The sequence below is a fragment of the Phytophthora sojae genome (genome assembly GCF_000149755.1).
Source record: "Phytophthora sojae unplaced genomic scaffold PHYSOscaffold_6, whole genome shotgun sequence".
Lineage (NCBI taxonomy): Eukaryota > Oomycota > Peronosporomycetes > Peronosporales > Peronosporaceae > Phytophthora > Phytophthora sojae.
The window spans coordinates 3288277-3307629 of record NW_009258120.1 but is presented as its reverse complement, the minus strand read 5'-3'; the positions used below and the strand labels follow the sequence as shown (position 1 = coordinate 3307629).

Genomic DNA, 19353 nt, shown 5'->3' with positions numbered 1-19353 from the left:
TGCGCGATGGCGAGTTGCCCCTGGGCAACAGCTTTGCATATAGCACCATAGCTTCCGCTGCACGTTTCGTTTTGGGCCAGAAAGCCACATCACCATCTCGAAGTGTCAGTATTCAGCTGCCAGTCTCAATGCTTTCGGCGCGCTGTACGGATACAGCCACGTTTTACCAATGTATCCGTTCATAGCTTTCCCACGATACCAAAACATGCCCCTGATCATCCCATATTGAAATAACCACTTGACGCCATCAAGATGGCCGAGGGTGGCTGCAAGTTACAGCAGGCCTTCAAAGTCTTCTTGCCAGGGTCCACGGCCGTCATCACGCCATCCATCGAAGCACTTGCAAATACCCGCCTCGTACGGCAACTTTCACTGCCTTGTTCCAAACAGGTATGGTCCACTCTAAAATGTAGTCCAAAGTGGGTATCGAGGCCCCAGCCTTGCAAGCAGCACTGAGAACGTTGTGGCTCAAGCTTCCACTTAAGTAGTCGCCAATGGTTTGAATCACATGCGGCAGCCAGTTCTTACACACGACCGACGTGGCTCTGCGAATGCGAGAGATCGGCTTCATAGCTACTCGAATACGATTGTGAGAAAGTTGCGTGTTGATAACTGTAATTGTTGGTTGATCAGATTAGCTTAATCACCTGTCACCTGATTTATTTAACTTGACCAGACAGCGATGACGGACTTCGACCTGCAATTTTAAATCAACGTTTTTTCCTCATCAATTTCCAATTTCTGTTACAAACAATAAATGGATTCGGAGTCCTTCCTGAATATATCGTGCTTTTATCTAACATTGGAAAGATACTAGCAAACGGAAGCCTTCGCCATTCTTAGTAAGGTGTATTTCTACGATCGAAGCTGCTTCGCACTGCCGGAGAGCAAATGCGGGCTTGACAAAACTTCACCTTCCCTTCGATCAGGATAATCTCGACAGCCGATAAGCACTAATGGTAAGTCTCCACTGTATTCAAACTCCCTTCAAGCCACAATCGAGTTTTCTTCGAACAACGCTGGATGGTATCGCTGATGCTGCCTAGTATGCTTTCGTCGTGAAACTTTGTCTGGGTAAGAATCCACCATAGAACTTTTCGATCACCTTTGTGCTACGCTTTAAGGACGATATGTTGCCGGACGTCCTCCGATGCCCACCAAGCAATCTCAACGCAAGCCAACCACCAACGCCATTGTAGTTGCTACATCAAGGGGTGGGCTATGTGCAACCGCTCGATTCTGCTTGAGTCGCTGATGGCTAAGCGCATCAGAATCAAAATCGCGGTCTACAAAATTGTACCAACGAATCATATGTTAAATCCTTCTGGTCGGTGCTCAAGTAGGTACAGGAACTGCCCTCACATGGACAGAAGATCATCGCGTGCCTGATGACTTGCTAAATGCGGTGGCTGCAGACATTACCGAGTCTGAGGTTTCTGCTGCTATTGATGCCTGTCACGCTAGGAAAGCGTGCGGTCCTGATACCCTCGGTAATGATTGGTACCGCGACTTCAAGGCGCTCCTTGCCCCCATCCTGACTATTTTGCTTAACCTTTGGTATCGGGCTGGCGTCTTCCCGCCATCATTTCTGGAGACCGACATTTTTTGTCTAAAGAAGAAGGGGGATCAATCAAATCCACTAAACTACCGACCGTTGGCTTTATTGAATTCGGACTACAAAATTTTCACTCGGATCCTGGCTACACGGGTGAGCAAGACGCTGCCAGATCGCGTTCACCATCACCAAAAGGGTTTTGTGCCTGGCTGACAAATACATGATACAATTGACCTGTTCGAAGCTGCACAGCACATGGCGAATATGGATGAAGAGCAGCGAGAAGCTCTAGCAATCTTACTCGATTTCCACAAGGCTTACGATTCATTGGGTCGACGATACCTAATTCGAGCACTGGAAGCGCACGGGTACCCCGCCCAATTTGTCCGCGCTATTGCGAGCATTCACGCCGGCACGCGAGTGCGCTTTTTGGTCAATGGCCGCAGATCGAGATGGGTTCCAGTCACGACAGGAATACGTCAGGGCTGTCCTCTAGCGCCTTTAATATTCATTCTGGCGTTGGACCCGTACTACAGAGCAATTGACTCTGCCAAAGGGCTTCGAGGCATCCGGCTCCGAGCGGCAGAGCGGGAAATCGAGTTACGAGTCGGTGGGTACGCGGATGATACTACGGCCTATCTGGCATCTCCGGCAGAAATCCCCCAGTTACTCGCTATTACGCAAAATTTCAGCACCGCCAGTGGGCTTAGTGTGAACTCAGAGAAGACGGTTGTTATCGCGCTACATTCTGCAGGGCCGCCTCCAGCAATTAGGCTACCAGGGGATCTCAAGTTCCAAGCGGTCACTGATTTCACGAGATATCACGGTGCACACGTCGGTAGCAGGGTTTCGACCGACTTCACAGTCCACGACACGATCGAGAGGTTTTTTCTAACCCCTACATGTTTTGGTATCACAAAAACCGCCTCGCTTCCCTGATTGCGAAAATGTGCGTCTCACTGTTTAGCACGGCGTCGTTTCCACAGAAACAGCAGTCCAATTTTCCCTGATTTATATAATAACCACCCCTTAATATGTGCGCTGATTATAAATATGCCTTGCATTTGGGCCAATCATTACCACCCCTGTGGTTTTTCTCGGCCAATGATAAGGCAGCGGATTAGTCGCAGAGTCATGATCGTAGAGAAATGATACTCTGGACGGATGCTCGTTATCCTCATTCTTCCACCGATAGATCGAAAGATGACGTACAGGGCTACAAATGTATCGGATCATATTTCTTAGAATCAGTGTCTAGACTTACTTATGGCTATCTAAAATATTAGCTAGTGTAGTCATCACTAGCACACCTTTCGTCGCTCTCGGAGCTGTCCGAACCCTCGTTTTCACTGCGGCTATCATAACTTTTGATCTGAGCATTCAGATCCACCAAGTGGGCTCTTGCTTTGTCAATGCAGCCTTGAACAGTTTTCGACGACAAAGTTTTGAAAGCTGTATCAAGCCTACTTCTGACCTGTTGGAATGTAGTATCCTTGGTGTACTGGCGCCCAACTTCTCCCTTTACATTTGCCCACACATACTCAATCGGCTGTAAATCAGAGTAGTGTGGAGGCGTGAACACTACTTCGTGGCCCTTCTTCTTCGCCATAGTCACAATCTCTGGCTCTACGTGCTCAGCAATGTGCCGTGACAACTTTTCCCACATGATCGCCCTTGTATCAGATTCAGCGTAAGGCAAGCCATACAACTTACAAGCAGCCTGCATGTCGGATCTCCGACTCCCTTTTCGGGGGGTGTTGGGCGGCAACTTCTTGTGATATTTTGCGTTATCCATCACGATGCGGCAGTGGTGCAGTTGGCGGTCTTCCAGACAAACGAGCAGCGTTTCAATCCAATTTTTGAAGTAGTCATGATTGAACATCCCGTGATAATCCTTAGTTTGCTTGCATCCCTCAAAAATGTCAAGCATCTCCGGCAAAAACTGTGCTTTGTCAGCCTCAGTATGATCGGCATCCGGGAGGTTACGGTCTTTGTCGATAATGGCAGCGATGAAGCAAAATCGGCGACCCTTTTGTTTCTCCTTTATCACGTTGGGGTCCGTCGGGTCATAAAGGGAGTCATTATGACTGGAGTAGTTGTGATGTATATAACTTTCGTCGAGATAAACCGTTCGAACGCGATCGGCACTTTCACATGCCATCATCTGCACGTAGCTATCGCGCTTAGCTTCGTTTTCAGCTGACAACCGATATGTCGACCCTTTCCGCTTTCCCCGCTTGAAACCACATCGTTTTACGAAGCGTTGGACGGTGCGGAGTGCTGGGGCCGTAGCGGCACTGTCGGTGACTAACAACTCTTGCTGTATGAGGTGGTGCATGACGTCCTTGGCAACCGTGCTCTCACGAATCGCGCTGCGCTCACGAATAAACTCGCGCACAGACCTCTCCATATCAACAGTCGCCAATATACGGGACGGCTTCTGCTCACGGTTAGATGGCGCCGATGCCACGGGTAGAGACCGATACTTGGCAAAGTCATTCCAAATCTGACGGACTGTGTTGGCTGAGCGCGACAACAGACGGCCAACTTTGACTGCGAGTGGCTTTATCTGACGTAAGTTGACAGCGCCAGACTTCAAGTTGGCTGTGACGATGAGGACGTCAATACGTTCCAGGAGCGTGAGAGCTCTGCCGCGGTTATCTGTTGTGTAAGTTTGAGCTTCTGCGATGATTTCCGCCTCGGCGTCAAGAGTCTCAGTTCGCGCTCTTTTGGAAGGAGGCTTCTCGATACCAGCGTGCTTGGCGAAACTTCATTGCTTCGTTTCAAATACAGCGGTCGCCTCGGTTGCATCCAGTTGCCTCTTGAAACACCAGCGACAAGTCTCCACGACACCCAGATTCTCTTCAATCTATAATTGCGCCTTCTTCGGACAGCACTGGATGGCATCACAAATGCAGCTTTTAGCTCCATCTTGAAACTGCGTTTTGGAGAGTATCCACCACATAACCTTGTGGTTAGCTTTACGTAACGCCTCAAGAACGAGATGTTGCCGGACGTCCTCCGATAACCACAAAGCAATCTCGACGTAATGATAGTCAAACACCAACCGCATTGCTGTTGCCACATCAAGCGGTGGCCCGTGCTCAACCAGCCACCTCATCATCGCCTCGTTTTCAATATCTCCAGCAATCGTGACCAGCTCAAGTGAAATCACAGCAAGACGGTGCTCCACCAACCAACGAGCAACTTCTAACTGACCGCTTTCAACCGCCAATTCAAGCAGCTCTGGATCCCTTACTTCAAACCCACGCTCGAAAAACCACTGCAACATTTTGACGTCACCGTGCATGACAGCGTTTTCGATATGCTCTGTGGATCGCAGCTCGATGCCAAACTGGTTAACCCAGTCCAGTATCCCGACATTCCCCGCGTTGCACGCTGTCTCCGCTAGCATCCGTAAACAATTTCGAACAAAAGCTTGATTTTGCTTGAAAACTTTCTGAAGCATCTTTAATTGGTCTCCCGTTGCCGGGTGGGAGCGTCGATGGCAGTCAAGCACATCAGCATCAAAGTTACAGCTTACGGCATGGTAAAAACCTTCCGGTCGGTGCTCAAGTAGGTACAGGAAAGTGTCGAGGTGGCCGTTAATGGCGGCAGCAAACAGTGCCTCAGTAGAGCGATTTCCATGCAACCATTGAACGGCTTTAAACTGCCCGTTTTCAGCTGCTGCATCCATTGTTGTAGGTAAAAACGTATTGGAATAGTGCATGTGAAGCCATTTTAAAATCTCCAAATGTCCACCTTGAGCAGCCCTAAATGGAGCCGCATCGGTACACCCCTCGCTGCGATGTTCATGCAGCCACTTGATAAAACCCATGTGCCCATTTCCTGCGGCAGCCTCCATCGCAGATGCCGAGAAACCCTCACGAAAATGTGTATGCAGCCATTTTACCAAGTTCAAGCGCCCTTGTTCAGCAGCAGTGGTTGCACTCACCGGCCCAGCGTCAAGATAACACTTACCGTACACGTTTTCATAAAGCCACTCGATCAGCTCTAGACTGCCACGGTTGACTGCTCGCCACAGAGTTTGCGACGAACAGCATTCGTGACGAACTCGGTGCAACCACTTGACTACCTCCAAGTGTCCATTCTCCACCGCTCCATTCATCGCAGCCGTCGTACAACAGAAGGGATGGTTCAAATGCAGCCTCTCCATCACTTCGAGGTGCCCATTCTCAGCCGCTTTGTCGACAGCTCGAGCAAAGCATTGTCCTCCTTTGACCGTATGCAGCCACTGCACGCTGTCAAGATGCCCGTTTGCGACAGCCTTGCTCATTGGAATACAGACCCAGCAGCAGCTTGTGTCCGCCCGTGCGCCATAGATCCATTGCGCCACCTCCAGATGCCCGTGCTCCGCTGCCAGGCTCAATGCATCTGCCGCGCAATATTCATACAGCCAAGACTTTTCGATCCATCTTGTCGAGTCTTCCCAGGCACCTAGTAATACACGCCGGTCAATTCCTCTCTCAAGCAGCCATTTCACGACATCAAGGTGAGCGTGTCTTGCTGCAAGCTCCAGAGTTTTGAAGAAATCACGTTTCCAGGATCCACGGCAGTCTTCACACTCCGTCATCCACCGAAGCGCATGCACATGCCCTCCTCGTATGGCAGCTTTTACGGCTTCGCTCCAGACAGGTGCGGTCTTCTCTAAGAGGTAGTCCAAAGTGGTGTTTGAGGCGCCTGCCTCGCACGCAGCGCTGAGAATGTTGTGGGCCAAGCTCCCAGTCAAATAGTCGTCAATGGATTCTATCACATGCGAAAGCCAACTTCCCGTCGCATGGTGGAACGTCTTGCACACGACTGACGTGGCTCTGCGAATGCATGAGGTCTGCTGCATGGTAACTCGAATTTGGTTGTGGCGGTCAAGTGCATTGTACTCGTCTGATGGGATGTCACAGCCTTCATTTTTTTCATTCGTCTTGCCCTCTCCATCAGCTAATGTACTATAAGGCTCATTAGTAAGCGCAAAAGCTGCCTGTCTGTGTCTGTCACTCAGTAACAGTAGAAATACTGCACAATGTCGGTTGTACTGCAAGAATAAAAAAACGAGGAAAAAATCACGAATCGCCTCTACTGTAGTTAAGTCAATCGGATCCCTCTACAATATCAACTGGGCGATTCTCACTTTCAGAATCTGCCGCCTCAAGGAAAGATGGTGGAGATTTCCTGTGCCATCGTTGGCATGGCGTTTTCGGTGACAGTGGATGGCAGCGAAGTCAACCAACCTGGACCACTTTAGGCGAGACGTGTCGCTTGGAGATCGCGTGGTCCATCTGCTTGTAGTAAGACGCCGACGTGGAACCAGCGAAGTCCAGTCTGAGAGCCCGTGTTTCACAATGTGAAGGATGTCGACAGCTTCAGAAGTGGATTGACCGTCGACGTGTCTTGTACAGCGACGAATCAGCTGCTCGCATGGTATCACCCCGGAACCTTTTGGATGCGGGATGTATGCACCAGCACGGCGTCTGCTGAGTTCATTTGTGGTGAGAGGGTTCGCTTTGTTTGTAGGCCGTACCAAACTCCACTCCATCACACGCTCAAATCGAGAAAAACCCCTTTCACATCGGATATAGGTTGGAGCTGTGGCTCTTCGCATCTCTTGCCGGTACCGTGTTCAATGCTTCTCCATTCAAGGTGGAGATCCTTACGAGGATCAGCGCAGACGGAGATGAAATTATCCTCTCTTTCGACCCTCATGGTGGTATACAACTGGACTTTCAGGATGGCTGGCCCCCTCGGAGTGGAATCAAGGCGGCTGCGGAGCAATTTACTTGTGAGCTGTCAGAGAGCGACACACGGACCCTTGTTCGTTTTGTTCAGTTGACACGCTCGAAGGACTATTTATTCAAAGTTGAGACCTGTATATTTAACTGCACGTTGTTCACCTTTCCAGACCTGCTATCGAATGAGCGAGCTACAAAAGTTTGAAAAAAATGTATTTTTTGCAAATATAGTGCTGAACCTTCACCGACATTGTACAGTATCTCGCCCGTCAGACCTGGAGCCAGGACACAGACAAGCTGATACGCCTATCAGAAATACATGGATACTAAAGACGTGCAAATTTGTTAAGTTTCCGGTTGTGTTTCTGTTTTTGCTTCCAAACAATGACAACACTATGCTTCAGCCAGGATAAAAAGCTAACCGATGTCCTGAACGTCCCTGTTCATCACAACGTCTGCCTCTCGTAGATGATGGACCTCTTTCTTCAGTTTTGTGGTTCCGCCTCTTGTTTGATGTCGAGAAACACCAGCGGCAAGCCTCCACATCCCTCAAATTATCTCGAAGCCACCGGTAAGTATCCTCTGGACAGCACTGGATGGCTCCACGGATGCTCCGTTGTACGCTTTCGTCTCGAAACTGCGTCCGCGTGAGCATCCACCATAGAGTGGAGTGATCATTGTTGCCCAGTGTCAGGGATTGGAAAAAATATGTTGGCCAGCATTTTTCAGCGTTAGTAAGCATTGCAGTATGGATTGCAATCCACCATGCAGTACAATACAGCATTGGTATTGCATGTCTTCACCGCAATCCCGTATTGCAATCTACCGTTCGCCTGCAATACAGTATTGCAAAGCTGTATTGCAATACTACGCATCTGTTAGAAGTGGTCAACTATATGCCTGTGAAGGTTCTAAGTCCATCGTACCTTGTGATAAGTGTACGGGGAAGCGCGGTTCAAGGTTGGCTAATGTTATTTTTGCCCGAAGGTGTTGGAATAGGAGGAACGAGGCAGAGACCAACTCACTACATTCGTACCCCCCCCTCCAGTACAAGCAGCATCGTGTCCAGTAGTCTTCACCTAGATAACGCGCGTCCTTAGCGTCGATCCTGCTCTTTGGGCGAGCAAAACGGTTGCCGTAGCGATACGTAAATGCCAGGGCCGCGAACGCTGCCTCAAGCAGCTGCACCACAGTGAATTGGCTTTGAGATACACCTACAATATAGTATTGCTCGTTATATGACAATATATTATTGCAATACATAGGGACTCCGCAATATCGTATTGCAATACAATCTGCAATACAGTATCGTATTGTATTGGCATATGGCGGTATTGGTATTGGACCAATATATTTTTTCCAATCCCTGTCCAGTGTATCATACACAAGGTGGCTCCGGACGTCCTCAGCTACCCACCAAGCGAGCTCGATGCGGTCGTAGTCTAAGACTGCCGTTCTTGCGGTTGGCACGTCAAGGGGTGAGCCATGTTCAACCAGCCACCGCATTTTTGTATTTTGCTGCAATCTTGGCCAACTTGAGGGAATCCACTGTACCCGTGCTCCGACAACCACCGAACTACTTCTAGATGACGGCTACGAACTGCAACCTCGAGCAGCTTCGGATTTGTAATCTCAAACCCGTTCTCCCAAAACCACTGCAACAATTTAACGTCACCACGGCTAACAGCGGCTCAGATAGGTGCCGTCGAACGCAGCTCTATTCCAAACTGGTTCACCCAGTCCAGAATTGCGATGTTGCCTTTCCAACACGCAACCGCCGCTAGACACCGCAAAGATATGCTGGACGCTGCTCGAAAACACTCTGCACCATCCTCCGTTGATCCCTGCTTGGTCGATTGACGCGTCGATATGCACGGGGTTCAAAGTCAAAGCGGCACAATACTTGGTTATCTTGCGCGTCATACACCTAATCATACACCGTAAAATCCAGGAACGCTTGAGTTCGGTGCTCAAGCAGATACAGGAAGATGTCCAAGCGGCCACTAGTTGCGGCGTAGTGCATTGCATCACGCTCATATTCCTCGGGACAGTTATCGAGCAGCCACTGGACAGCCTCGAGATCGCCGCGTTCAACTGCTGCATTTACTGCAACTGGTTGAAACTGAGTCGGGTAGTGTCACGGAACTAAACTGTTCCGTGAAGGTAAGTTTGTAGAAGAAAGCAACGGACGACCCTAAAGGCAAAGATCGTGAAGCCACTCGAGCCGAGATCTCGAAACCACTCGAGAAGATCTCGCGACCCTCGGTAGTAGGTAGAGCTAGCGAGCCCCCACAATACACACTTTCATATTTTCCCTCTATTGCACAAGTCCTGCCAACAACGTCTACAAGCTCAGTATCGCCTGGCGGAGTCCCTGTCAAAGTCTTCCGACCGTACCCTTCTCCTACGCTTCCTCCGACCGCAACGTGGTGCCCCTAAACGAAGTCCTGTCTGGACGGGGGTTCACCATATTTGCAACATAGTAGACCTTGAAGTGGAAGGCGCTAGCATGAGCGATGTCGGCAACGAGATCGACGCGGCAGAAGCCAACCAACCGGCCAACGTGGGCGAGAACGGCGGAGCAGAGGACAACCGACCACTCGACGCGGGCGAGATTGGCAGGCTACGACTTGTACTGGACAACCTGGAAGCGCTGGAGCAAACACTGCACACGCTGATTCGGGACCAGACCAGTCTCACGGAGGCCGTGGCTGCGTTCGCAACACGCATGGAACGACGGCAGAACCAGAACATGGAGCAGATCAAGGCAAACCAAGCCCTGCTTCACGAGGTGATCAACCAGATTCAGACCTTTGCAGTTCGGAGTGACTAAGAAACGGCGAGTCAGCGAGCTGACCTTACTTCACTGCGGGGTGAAATGGAGTCGCTACAACAAACCGTTCGAATCCAAGGGCTCCACGGTGCTAGCCAGTCGACTAATAATCCAGGCATGGCCGTGCCGGATGACGAACTGTATGCTGATTGGGATGTTGTGGGCCAACGTTCACCCCACACCCCAAATTTCACCAACGCGGAGCTGGAAAGTCGAATTTCAGCGTGCATGAAGCAAAAGGAAACTCCTATGTACGGAGGGACCAACGACGACGATATCGACGTTTACGTGCTAAACATGATCTCGTGGTATGCCGCCTACGGCCTCTACCTCGCTCAGGCACAAGTAGACTGGCGCGTTGGCGAGCTGATGCTGAACCATACAAAAGGCAAGGCAAAGAAGTGGCTACTCCAGGACTACAAAGGTCAACGACGCTGGAGCCATATCGTGAAGAAGATGAAGCAACGTTTCGTGACTCGATCCGTGAAGAAGATCTGGTTGCGAGTTTCTTCGACTGTAGCCAAGGAAACCGCTCGTTAGAGGCATACATCGACGAATTTCAGCGACTTGGCCGCACTGATGATGTATCGGAAAAGTACAAGATGATCAAGTTCAAGAAAGGGCTGCGGTCGAGCCAACTAAAAGAACTGCTAAAGACGCAGACGTACGAGTCACTAGAAGAGCTCGTGGACGCGGCTCGGTCCTTTAATCCTCGGGAGTCGACGACCGAGTCACAGAAGGCAGGGAGAGACAACGGGCCAAGCAGTAACAAGAAGAAACCTGCATCGGCAAAACCCATGCCCATTGAAACCGGGAAATGCAGCTCGACACGTTGCCTCGAGAAGGGGCATACAAAAGACAAGTGTTGGGTGCTGCATCCCGAACTCCGTCCGGCTTGGTTCAAAGAAAGTGGTGGGCGACGAGCAGGAGCTGCCGCCGCCACGGCATCGTCCCGAAATTCAGCCCCTCAGAACGACAACAGCAACATGTGGGCGGTGCTGAACGCGATCCAGACTGATCTGGCCAAGATCAAGTCGGATTTAAACTAAGGGGTCTTGAGGGTGGCGGCTTAAGACCGAACAAAGCCAACAGTGGTGACCAGTATCGTGTGTTTGATCCGGGGACGAGAGCGAACAGCATGTATTTCCAGACAGGTGAAGGCGAAAGAAGCCTGACACCTGAGCGCTACTTGATCAAAACAGTGCGCTGCGAGAAAAATGCACGATCGGCACCTGCGAGAACATTTTTTGATGAAGGAGCAGATTTTTGCGGAATTTCGGAGCGTTTTGTGGAGAGCCAAGGCTGGATGAGCGATGTGGTGGATCATGGAGCAATGGAGGTGACGTATGCCAACGGGAAGACCGAGTCTGTGCGTCAGAGAACCATCCAACTGACCGTCTTCGTCGAAGAGCTTCCAGCTATTAAGTACGAGTTCTACCTATGTCATATCCCGAACAAGTGTGAGCTCATGTTAGGTGTGCCGTGGAAACGACTGGCGCGGCCAATAATCGACTGGGAAACTGATCGGATCCTCTCCAAGGAAGCTTTCGTGCAAGAGGTCAAGGAGGACGCTCATAAAGCTGAGCAACAGGCCAAACCGCTGCCAAATCTGCCCCCGTTGCTGCCTGAAAGACGCTTTTACTACATCAAGCGTTTCGGGTTCACGAAGCACATCACTCTAAAGCAGGCGGACAAGATCATCCGAAAACGCGACGTGGAGTTCGTGGCAATACTTCCTGAGGAGACCATAAACGCGCTCTATATCGAGGTGTTGAAAGAGGACGGAAAGGAGTCGGGGGCGTTGCGCTTCGCACAAGCAAGTAAGCAGCTCGAAAAACAGGTGCGCCAAGTCAAGACAGACAAAGAAAGCTTTCGAGGTACACCTGGTTACCCGCTCGTGTGTGAATTTGATGACATTTTCAAGAACGAGCTCCCACCAGGCCTACCCGTGCACGGTGAGCACGAGATGGAGGTTCTGCCTGGAACGGGGGCTGTGTACCAGCCGCAGTGGCGACTTAGCCCAGATCAGGAACGCGCACTTCGTGAGTGGGTGAAGGAAATGCTTCGAGCAGGATTAATCCGCCCGAGCATATCTCCGCACGGTGCACCAACTTTTTGTATCAAGAAGCCGGTAGGGTGGCGAGTGGTACACGATTACCGAGCGATGAACGCAAGGACAGTCCGGCAATCAACACCAATGCCGAGAAAGGACGCCATTTTCGACCGGATGAGCGGCGCGTTCTGGTACAGATGCTTCGACTTGCTTTCAGGCTACTATCAGATGCGTATGAGAGCAAAAGATATACCCTACACTGCGTTCCAGACTCCCGATGGCCTATTTGAGTACATCGCAGTCCCGATGGGCCTGAGTAATGCCCCAGCAACATTCAACCGTATCGTGCAAAGGATATTCGAGGACATGCGTGAGTGCGTGGCGACGTACTTCGACGACATTTACGTCTTCACCAAGAGCAAGGACATTGACTCTCATCTTGCCGCTGTGCGGCGCGTGTTCGAGCGGTGTCGCAAGAAAAAACTGTACCTGAAGCTGTCAAAGTCAATGATTTGCGCTCAGGAAATTCCTTGCCTCGGTGATTTTGTTGGCCGCGACAGAGTTCGAATCGACCCAGATAAAGTTCGTGTCGTTCGTGAGTGGCCTCTCCCTAAAACCATTCGGAACTTGCAGTCATTCCTGGGAACTACCGTCTACGTGCAGAGATTCTGCCATCGCTACTCGGAAATCAGCGCTCCTCTTTTCGAAATGGTCAAAAAGAAGGACAAGAAGGAGTTGGAGTGGACACCAGATCGTGTTGAAGCCTTTGAGGCGTTGAAAGACGCACTCAGCAAGACACCAGTGTTGGCATTACCTGACTTTTCAAAACCTTTCCTGCTCCGCACTGGTGCTTCTCGATTTGCGGTCGGTGGGGTTCTGCTGCAGCATGTACAGGCGAGCGACGGAACAGGAGAAGTGGAGAAACCAGTAGCGTTCTGTGGCCGAAAGATGAATTCAGCGGAGCTGAACTATCCTACACACGAGCAGGAGATGCTGGCAATCGTTCACTGTTTGAACATTTGGCACGTTTATCTTCTCGATGGAGGGTGCGGTGGAAACGGATCATCACTCCCTCGAGCGCGTCCTGACGCAGAAAACTATTAACCGGCGCATTTGTAGGTGGTACGACCAGCTTGCAGAGTTTCACCTGCGTTTTCGACACATTCCTGGAGTAACCGACGTTGTTGCTGATGCATTGAGCCGGCGACAGGACTTTGAAATTGATTTCTTGGATTGCAAGAACAAGCAAATATGTGCAGTCCGTCGTCTGAAACCAGCTACTCTAAAGGAACTAATACGGAGAGCTCAGCGGCGTGCAGGGATCACCAGAGATTGGGGCGTTCAGAAGGAGGTCGAGGCGCCAGGCGCATTTGTGTTCGATGAAAAGAACCAAATTGCGCTGTATCGCACGCAGGGGCGACTAAAGATCTTCATCCCAGCCGAGGACATCGAGATCCAGAACACGGTCCTCTGGGAACTACACGACATTGCTACAGCAGGCCACCCAGGCGTTGAAAAGACAAGTCAAGCTGTTGCCGAACGCTTCTACTGGAGAAAATGGCAGAAACGCGTAAAAGAGTACGTGGCGACGTGTGAATCCTGTCAACGGAACAAGTCGCGGCCCGGAAAACCTCCAGGGTTACTGCACCCACTAGAAGTCCCAACGGCTCGATGGTCCTTGATTGGCATCGACTTCATGACGGGTCTACCAAAGACAAGCACCGAGTTCGACTCAATCATGGTCGTTGCAGATCGACTGACAAAAAGGGCCCATTTCGTACCAACTGTGAGTGACATATCTGCGGAGTCGCTCGGAAAACTTTTTATCGATCACTACGTGCGTCTACATGGACTGCCAGCAGACGTCGGATCGAGACTCCAAAGTTACGTCTAAGTTCTGGGGAGAGTGCGCAAAATTGCTGGGGACCAAGCTGAATCTGGCAACGGCTCACCACCAGCGCACGGATGGGCAAGTTGAACGGACAAATGCTATCTTGTCAACCTACCTCCGGCACTATGTAAGCGGCTATCAGAACGACTGGAATGTCCACTTGGCGCTGGCAGAATTTGCCTACAATCGCCAGTACCAGGCGACGATCGGCATGTCTCCATTCTACGCGGATATTGGGTACAATCCGCGCGTTCCAGCAGATACTCAACTTGCGGACCTCGAAAAAACACCGGCAGTGGCGTTTGTACAACAGCAGGACAAGATTCTCCGAGAGTTACAGGCCAAGGTTCGCATGGGAGCTGAAAAATGAAGCTTCTGTATGATCGAGGGCGACGAGACCAGAAATTCGACGTGGGCGACATGGTTTTGATCTCCACCAAGAACTTCAACCCAGTGACGGTCGGGGCGGTCAGGAGAATATTCGCAGCCAAGTGGGTTGGGCCCTACGAAGTTATCGCAGTGTTGCACGACGGCGCGTCCTATGAGCTAAATCTGCCAAAGGAGTTGGGCATTCACCCGGTTTTCCACACCATGGTGCTGAAAAAATTCCGGAAAGACACTACCGGCGCTCAGCGTGACAGCACCATCCCCACGGTTCGACTCAAGGACGGCACAGAAGGTCATCTGATCGAGACGATTCTGGACCATCGCATCACAAAAGAGGGCAAGGAAACGTACAAGTGCAAGTGGGTGGGTCGCAGTGACGATATTACCTGGGAGCCGACCTCAAATTTGCTGTCAGTACCAGGGCTCATTCGCGAATACCATCGACGAGCCAACAATTTGCCGACAAGATCATCAGAGCGACTTCGTTCAAGAACCAAGCACGGGTCGAATGGAGTGCGACTAGTCCAACAATATTTCGGGCGGGGAAAGTCTACTTCAACGGAGGTCGTGTCACGGAACTAAACTGTTCCGTGAAGGTAAGTTTGTAGAAGAAAGCAACGGACGACCCTAAAGGCAAAGATCGTGAAGCCACTCGAGCCGAGATCTCGAAACCACTCGAGAAGATCTCGCGACCCTCGGCAGTAGGTAGAGCTAGCGAGCCCCCACAATACACACTTTGATATTTTCCCTCTATTGCACAAGTCCTGCCAACAACGTCTACAAGCTCAGTATCGCCTGGCGGAGTCCCTGTCAAAGTCCTCCGTCCGTATCCTTCTCCTACGCTTCCTCCGACCGCAACGTGGTGCCCCTAAACGAAGTCCTGTCTGGACGGGGGTTCACCATATTTGCAACAGGTAGTGGGCGTGGAGCCATTTCAAGACTTCAAAGTGCCCATTCTGCGCAGCCTGTCTCGGGGCGCTTTCGGAACACCCTTCCCGTCGGTGCCTATGCAGCCACGTGACAACATCCAGGTGGCCATTCTTTGCCGCTGTGTCCATCATAATGCAAGAGAAGGCTTTAGGAAGGTGTGCGTGCAACCATTTCAGCATGTCTAAATGACCCTCTCTATCCGCAAATGTTAAAATCATTGGTGGGTGGAAACGGTGACATTTGTTGTGAACGTTGCTGTAAAACCACTTGAGCAACTCCAGGTGACCGTATCGGATCGCTAGACTCATAGCCTCTGATGAGCAGCATTCGTGATGAACTCGGTGTAGCCACTTCACCACGTCCAAGTGGCCATTTTGCGTAGCTCCATCCATTGCGTCCTTCGTACAAGTGAAAAGGTGGTGCGCTTCCAGCCAGTGCAGTGCCCACTCCCAGCTGCTTCGTCAACGGCTTCGCTAGAGCACTCTTCGTCTGTGTCCTTAGAGTGCAGCCACTGCGCAATGGCAAGATGTCCGTTTGCGACTGCTCTACTCATTGGGCTATAGCCCCCGCTGCACAAATCCGTTCGAGTATAAAGCCACTGCACCACCTCGAAATGTCCGTGTTCCGCTGCCAGCAGCAATGCCTGTGCCTTGCACCGTCCACACAGCAAGCCTTGTCGGTGTAATCCGCCATAGATTCATTAGTGTTCCATTGCGTGTGCCAGCGCTCGAACAACCACTGGACGGCACCGAGGTGGCCGTGGCTTGCTGCATATTCTAGCCCGTTTTCAAAATCTTCTTGCCAGGGTCCACGGCCGTCTACACGCTCCGTCATCCAACAGAGCACGTGCATTTGCCCTCCACACACGGCACCTTCCACGGCCTCCCTCCAGTCAGGTGCCGTCTTCTCTAATAGGTAGTCCAAAGTGTTTTTCGAGGCCCCAGCCCCGCAGGCAGCGCTCAGAGCTTCGTGACCCATGCTGCCAGACAAATAGTCGTCGATACGTTTCCACACATGCGGAAGCCAGCCTCCAAAAACAGGAAGGCGGTTCTTGCACACGACCTAAGTGGCGGTGCGGATACGTCGCATCGGTAAACGTAAAGCCAACAATTTTAGCGTCGTAGCTTAATCGCTTGAGTGAGGGTTTTCGGATATTTCTCAAGTGTTTTCCTGTCAATCTGTTGCTTTCTTCTCGTCAATCGGCATCTTCGACCCCGAATATTCCCCTCATTTCCGCATCGGAAAGTGGAGATCGTGTACATTTACAGGACGATCAAGGCGACGCGAACAGTCTGAAGGGTGTCGATGCGAAAAATCTGTAGCTTTTTCTGAGACGGAGTGTGGCGCTTGGATGCCAGACGACATTGATCTGGACAAGATGCTGCTAAACAAATTTGACACTTCGTAAATGAAGAAGCTCAACAACCTGCAAGCGGGGCATACCAAAAAATGCTGGTCCGTTTTGTTCAATTAACACACTCCAAAGACTATTCATTCAAAGTTGAATTCTATCGAGACCTATTGTCCCGGTTGGCTGAGACCCAGTGTGGATTTATTTTGTTGCCTCCGGGTTCCTGTTTGGAGAATGAACGAGTTCCAGCTTCCCACGACGAGCAGGGCTCGGAAAATAAAATATAAAATTGTATTGGGAATCTAAGAAAAAATAATCCGTAATTCCATTTCTTGAGGCTCCCGTAATAATAATTATAATTATTATTGTGTATTATTGGGACAATACTGAACCGTAAAACTAACATTTGGGGCATATAAATGAGTTCTAACCGGGAACTTTAGTGTCTTAACAACTGAAATCTGGTGAAAACTCAATATACTTATTATTGGTACAATATCATATTTTACGGAAACCCGGAAAATCCAATAATAAGTTATTCCGTCAATATAATACTATAATTATTATATTATAATTATTTTTCCGAGCCCTGACGACGAGCACGACTTTCCCAAAAGTGGTTTGGCACTTGCTATAACGAAGAAACCTTGTGAGGAGGAAGCACCAGAAATGCCAGCGCCGAAAACTTCCGTTTCGGTCAGAAAGCTCGTTTTGAAGAACAGAATGCACGATCACGCGGAAATACCTCGTTTTAGAGAACCTTGTCTGGTAGGTATCCTGAGGACGTCCAAAACGCCATATAGTTGAGGCGCGATATGAAGATGATCGAGAAGTTTTATGGTGGGGCTTGAAAGCGGTCTTAGACACGCTGTCCGGGTGCATCGGCACGTTCCAGTAGCCAGAAGCGATATCAATCGTCGAAACAGTTGAGCGTCGCCCAACACGTCCAGAATATCATCAATCAACGGCATGGGGTAACAGTCCTTCACCGTTACCGCGTTCAACTTACGGTAGTCGATGCAGAATCGTATTCCACCGTCCGGTTTCCGAATCATCAGGACGGGGCTCGCCCACGGACTGTTCGAGGGTCGAATCAGGTTCAGCTCCAAGTACTGCTGGATCTCCGCTTCCATGACTTCACCTTCAGCTAACGAAACACGGTGCGGCTGCTGCTTGATCGGAGCACTGTCACCGGTGTCGATCTCGAATTGCAACAGATCCGTCCGTCCGGGCTTCTTAGAAGAGTCAACAAACATGCTGTGGAAACCGTTCAGTTCTCCTTGGAACAGTTCCTTCTGCTCCGGCGACAGTCTAGACTCCGAGAAATCGGCCTTCATAGCTTCCGCTTTGTCGGGCGGGATGTCCGGCTTCGTAGCTTTCACCTTCTCGCCGACGCCCACTTCGCGCGCTTCAGACACTGACGCTGCACACTCCCCCTTGGGCTCGCCACCTTCGGCTGGCACCGTTCCCTTCGGACCAACCGTTTGACGCTCCACACCCTTCGGATCGACCGTTGGCGGCTCGAAAGCCGACTCCGGGATCACGGAAGTGCACGCAATGACCGTTCCTTTCCGGATCCAGTACTCATCCGTAGACGCATTACAGACTTCGACGATGGCCTGGCCTTTCTCGACCGTGCACAACGACCGTGCCACGCACAGCGTCGGAGACAGACCCAAAGATCCTTCGACCAGAACGGTCGCCTTGTCGACGACGGCTCCCACGACACGAGTCATCACGAGAGCTTGGCCACGCGGCGGCAACCGCACCGACGTCGCCATCGTCGTCATGTACGACTCCTGCACCATGGTGAAACCCAGCGTCAACACTTCGCCCGTACTCTTCAGAGTCAACGTCCGTTCTGAAACGTCGATTACGGCACCGAATGCTCCTAGGGCATCAACACCCAGGATCGCATCGACGTGGAGACGGTCAGCAACCAACAAGCTCATCGAGACTTCAACCGTTCCAAGACGGAGAGAGAGGGTAATCCAACCACGAATCCGCAACTTGTGCCCCGAGGAGCTCCTCACCAGGCCCTCGTACGGTTCCAGCGGCTCGGACGACCGTCCTAAACGCTTCAGCACGCGTCGATCCACGAGACTTAGAGTAGCGCCAGTATCCGCTAGCATTTGAGACGGTAAGCAGTCAATATAACCGCTCGAGAGAGCCTCAAAGTTGCCAACAGCACACACCACCCGGCGTCCGTCCTCAACAGCGCGATACACGTCACACTCATCTCCATCCTCCTCACAGAGTCCAAATCCGTTGGGCAAGTTGACCGTGACAACTTCCACGAGACCGGTCCTTGGTAACGGTGTCCGAGCCGGAAGCTCGCACCTCTACGTAATGAGAAATGTCCTCTTCACGCTCAGGGTAGAACTCCACGTCTCCCAGTACTTCGGCATACGGTTTGTACAACGACGAAAAGTCAAAGCAACCCTTCTTCTCAGGCTGACGGCGACGGCGGCGCCTAGCACTAGGCGTCCTCGACCGTCCCGTACGGTCCCACAGTTTCGTCCACACTTGACCCGCGTTTTCCTCGAAATACGACTTGATACACGGTTCCAACCGTCTCCAGCAATCCCCCTTCCGACCATACTGCTCCC

The 19353-nt window shown here is 51.1% G+C and overlaps 8 protein-coding genes across 8 annotated transcripts; 2 read left to right on the top strand and 6 right to left on the bottom strand.

Annotated features, from left to right (window-relative positions):
• Nucleotides 1-1426: 1426 nt before the first annotated feature.
• Nucleotides 1427-1768, top strand: PHYSODRAFT_510725 (hypothetical protein; the record flags this gene model as incomplete). The annotated part of the gene is made up of 1 exon (XM_009533054.1): nucleotides 1427-1768. A coding segment is annotated over one exon (342 nt), but the record flags the coding sequence as incomplete, so codon positions are not given.
• Nucleotides 1769-2837: 1069 nt separating this feature from the next.
• PHYSODRAFT_510502 (hypothetical protein) lies at nucleotides 2838-3281 on the bottom strand (the record flags this gene model as incomplete). Its single annotated transcript, XM_009533053.1, has 1 exon — nucleotides 2838-3281. One exon carries the CDS (start codon nucleotides 3279-3281, stop codon nucleotides 2838-2840), a length of 444 nt encoding a protein of 147 aa, XP_009531348.1.
• A 1143-nt stretch (nucleotides 3282-4424) lies between these two features.
• On the bottom strand, nucleotides 4425-5024 carry PHYSODRAFT_303276 (hypothetical protein; the record flags this gene model as incomplete). Its single annotated transcript, XM_009533052.1, has 1 exon — nucleotides 4425-5024. One exon carries the CDS (start codon nucleotides 5022-5024, stop codon nucleotides 4425-4427), a length of 600 nt encoding a protein of 199 aa, XP_009531347.1.
• An 87-nt stretch (nucleotides 5025-5111) lies between these two features.
• On the bottom strand, nucleotides 5112-8990 carry PHYSODRAFT_374015 (hypothetical protein; the record flags this gene model as incomplete). The annotated part of the gene is made up of 4 exons (XM_009533051.1): nucleotides 5112-5505; nucleotides 5599-5950; nucleotides 6026-6223; nucleotides 8849-8990. Coding segments are annotated over 4 exons (1086 nt in total), but the record flags the coding sequence as incomplete, so codon positions are not given.
• A 772-nt stretch (nucleotides 8991-9762) lies between these two features.
• PHYSODRAFT_514185 (hypothetical protein) lies at nucleotides 9763-10362 on the bottom strand (the record flags this gene model as incomplete). Its single annotated transcript, XM_009533050.1, has 2 exons — nucleotides 9763-10081; nucleotides 10220-10362. The coding sequence occupies 2 exons, from the start codon at nucleotides 10360-10362 to the stop codon at nucleotides 9763-9765; spliced, it is 462 nt and encodes a 153-aa protein (XP_009531345.1).
• Nucleotides 10363-11118: 756 nt separating this feature from the next.
• Nucleotides 11119-11855, top strand: PHYSODRAFT_452141 (hypothetical protein; the record flags this gene model as incomplete). Its single annotated transcript, XM_009533049.1, has 4 exons — nucleotides 11119-11165; nucleotides 11207-11505; nucleotides 11551-11690; nucleotides 11724-11855. Coding segments are annotated over 4 exons (618 nt in total), but the record flags the coding sequence as incomplete, so codon positions are not given.
• Nucleotides 11856-15401: 3546 nt separating this feature from the next.
• On the bottom strand, nucleotides 15402-15785 carry PHYSODRAFT_404881 (hypothetical protein; the record flags this gene model as incomplete). The annotated part of the gene is made up of 2 exons (XM_009533048.1): nucleotides 15402-15586; nucleotides 15680-15785. Coding segments are annotated over 2 exons (291 nt in total), but the record flags the coding sequence as incomplete, so codon positions are not given.
• A 2299-nt stretch (nucleotides 15786-18084) lies between these two features.
• On the bottom strand, nucleotides 18085-18876 carry PHYSODRAFT_376638 (hypothetical protein; the record flags this gene model as incomplete). Its single annotated transcript, XM_009533047.1, has 2 exons — nucleotides 18085-18632; nucleotides 18675-18876. Coding segments are annotated over 2 exons (750 nt in total), but the record flags the coding sequence as incomplete, so codon positions are not given.
• Nucleotides 18877-19353: the final 477 nt, after the last annotated feature.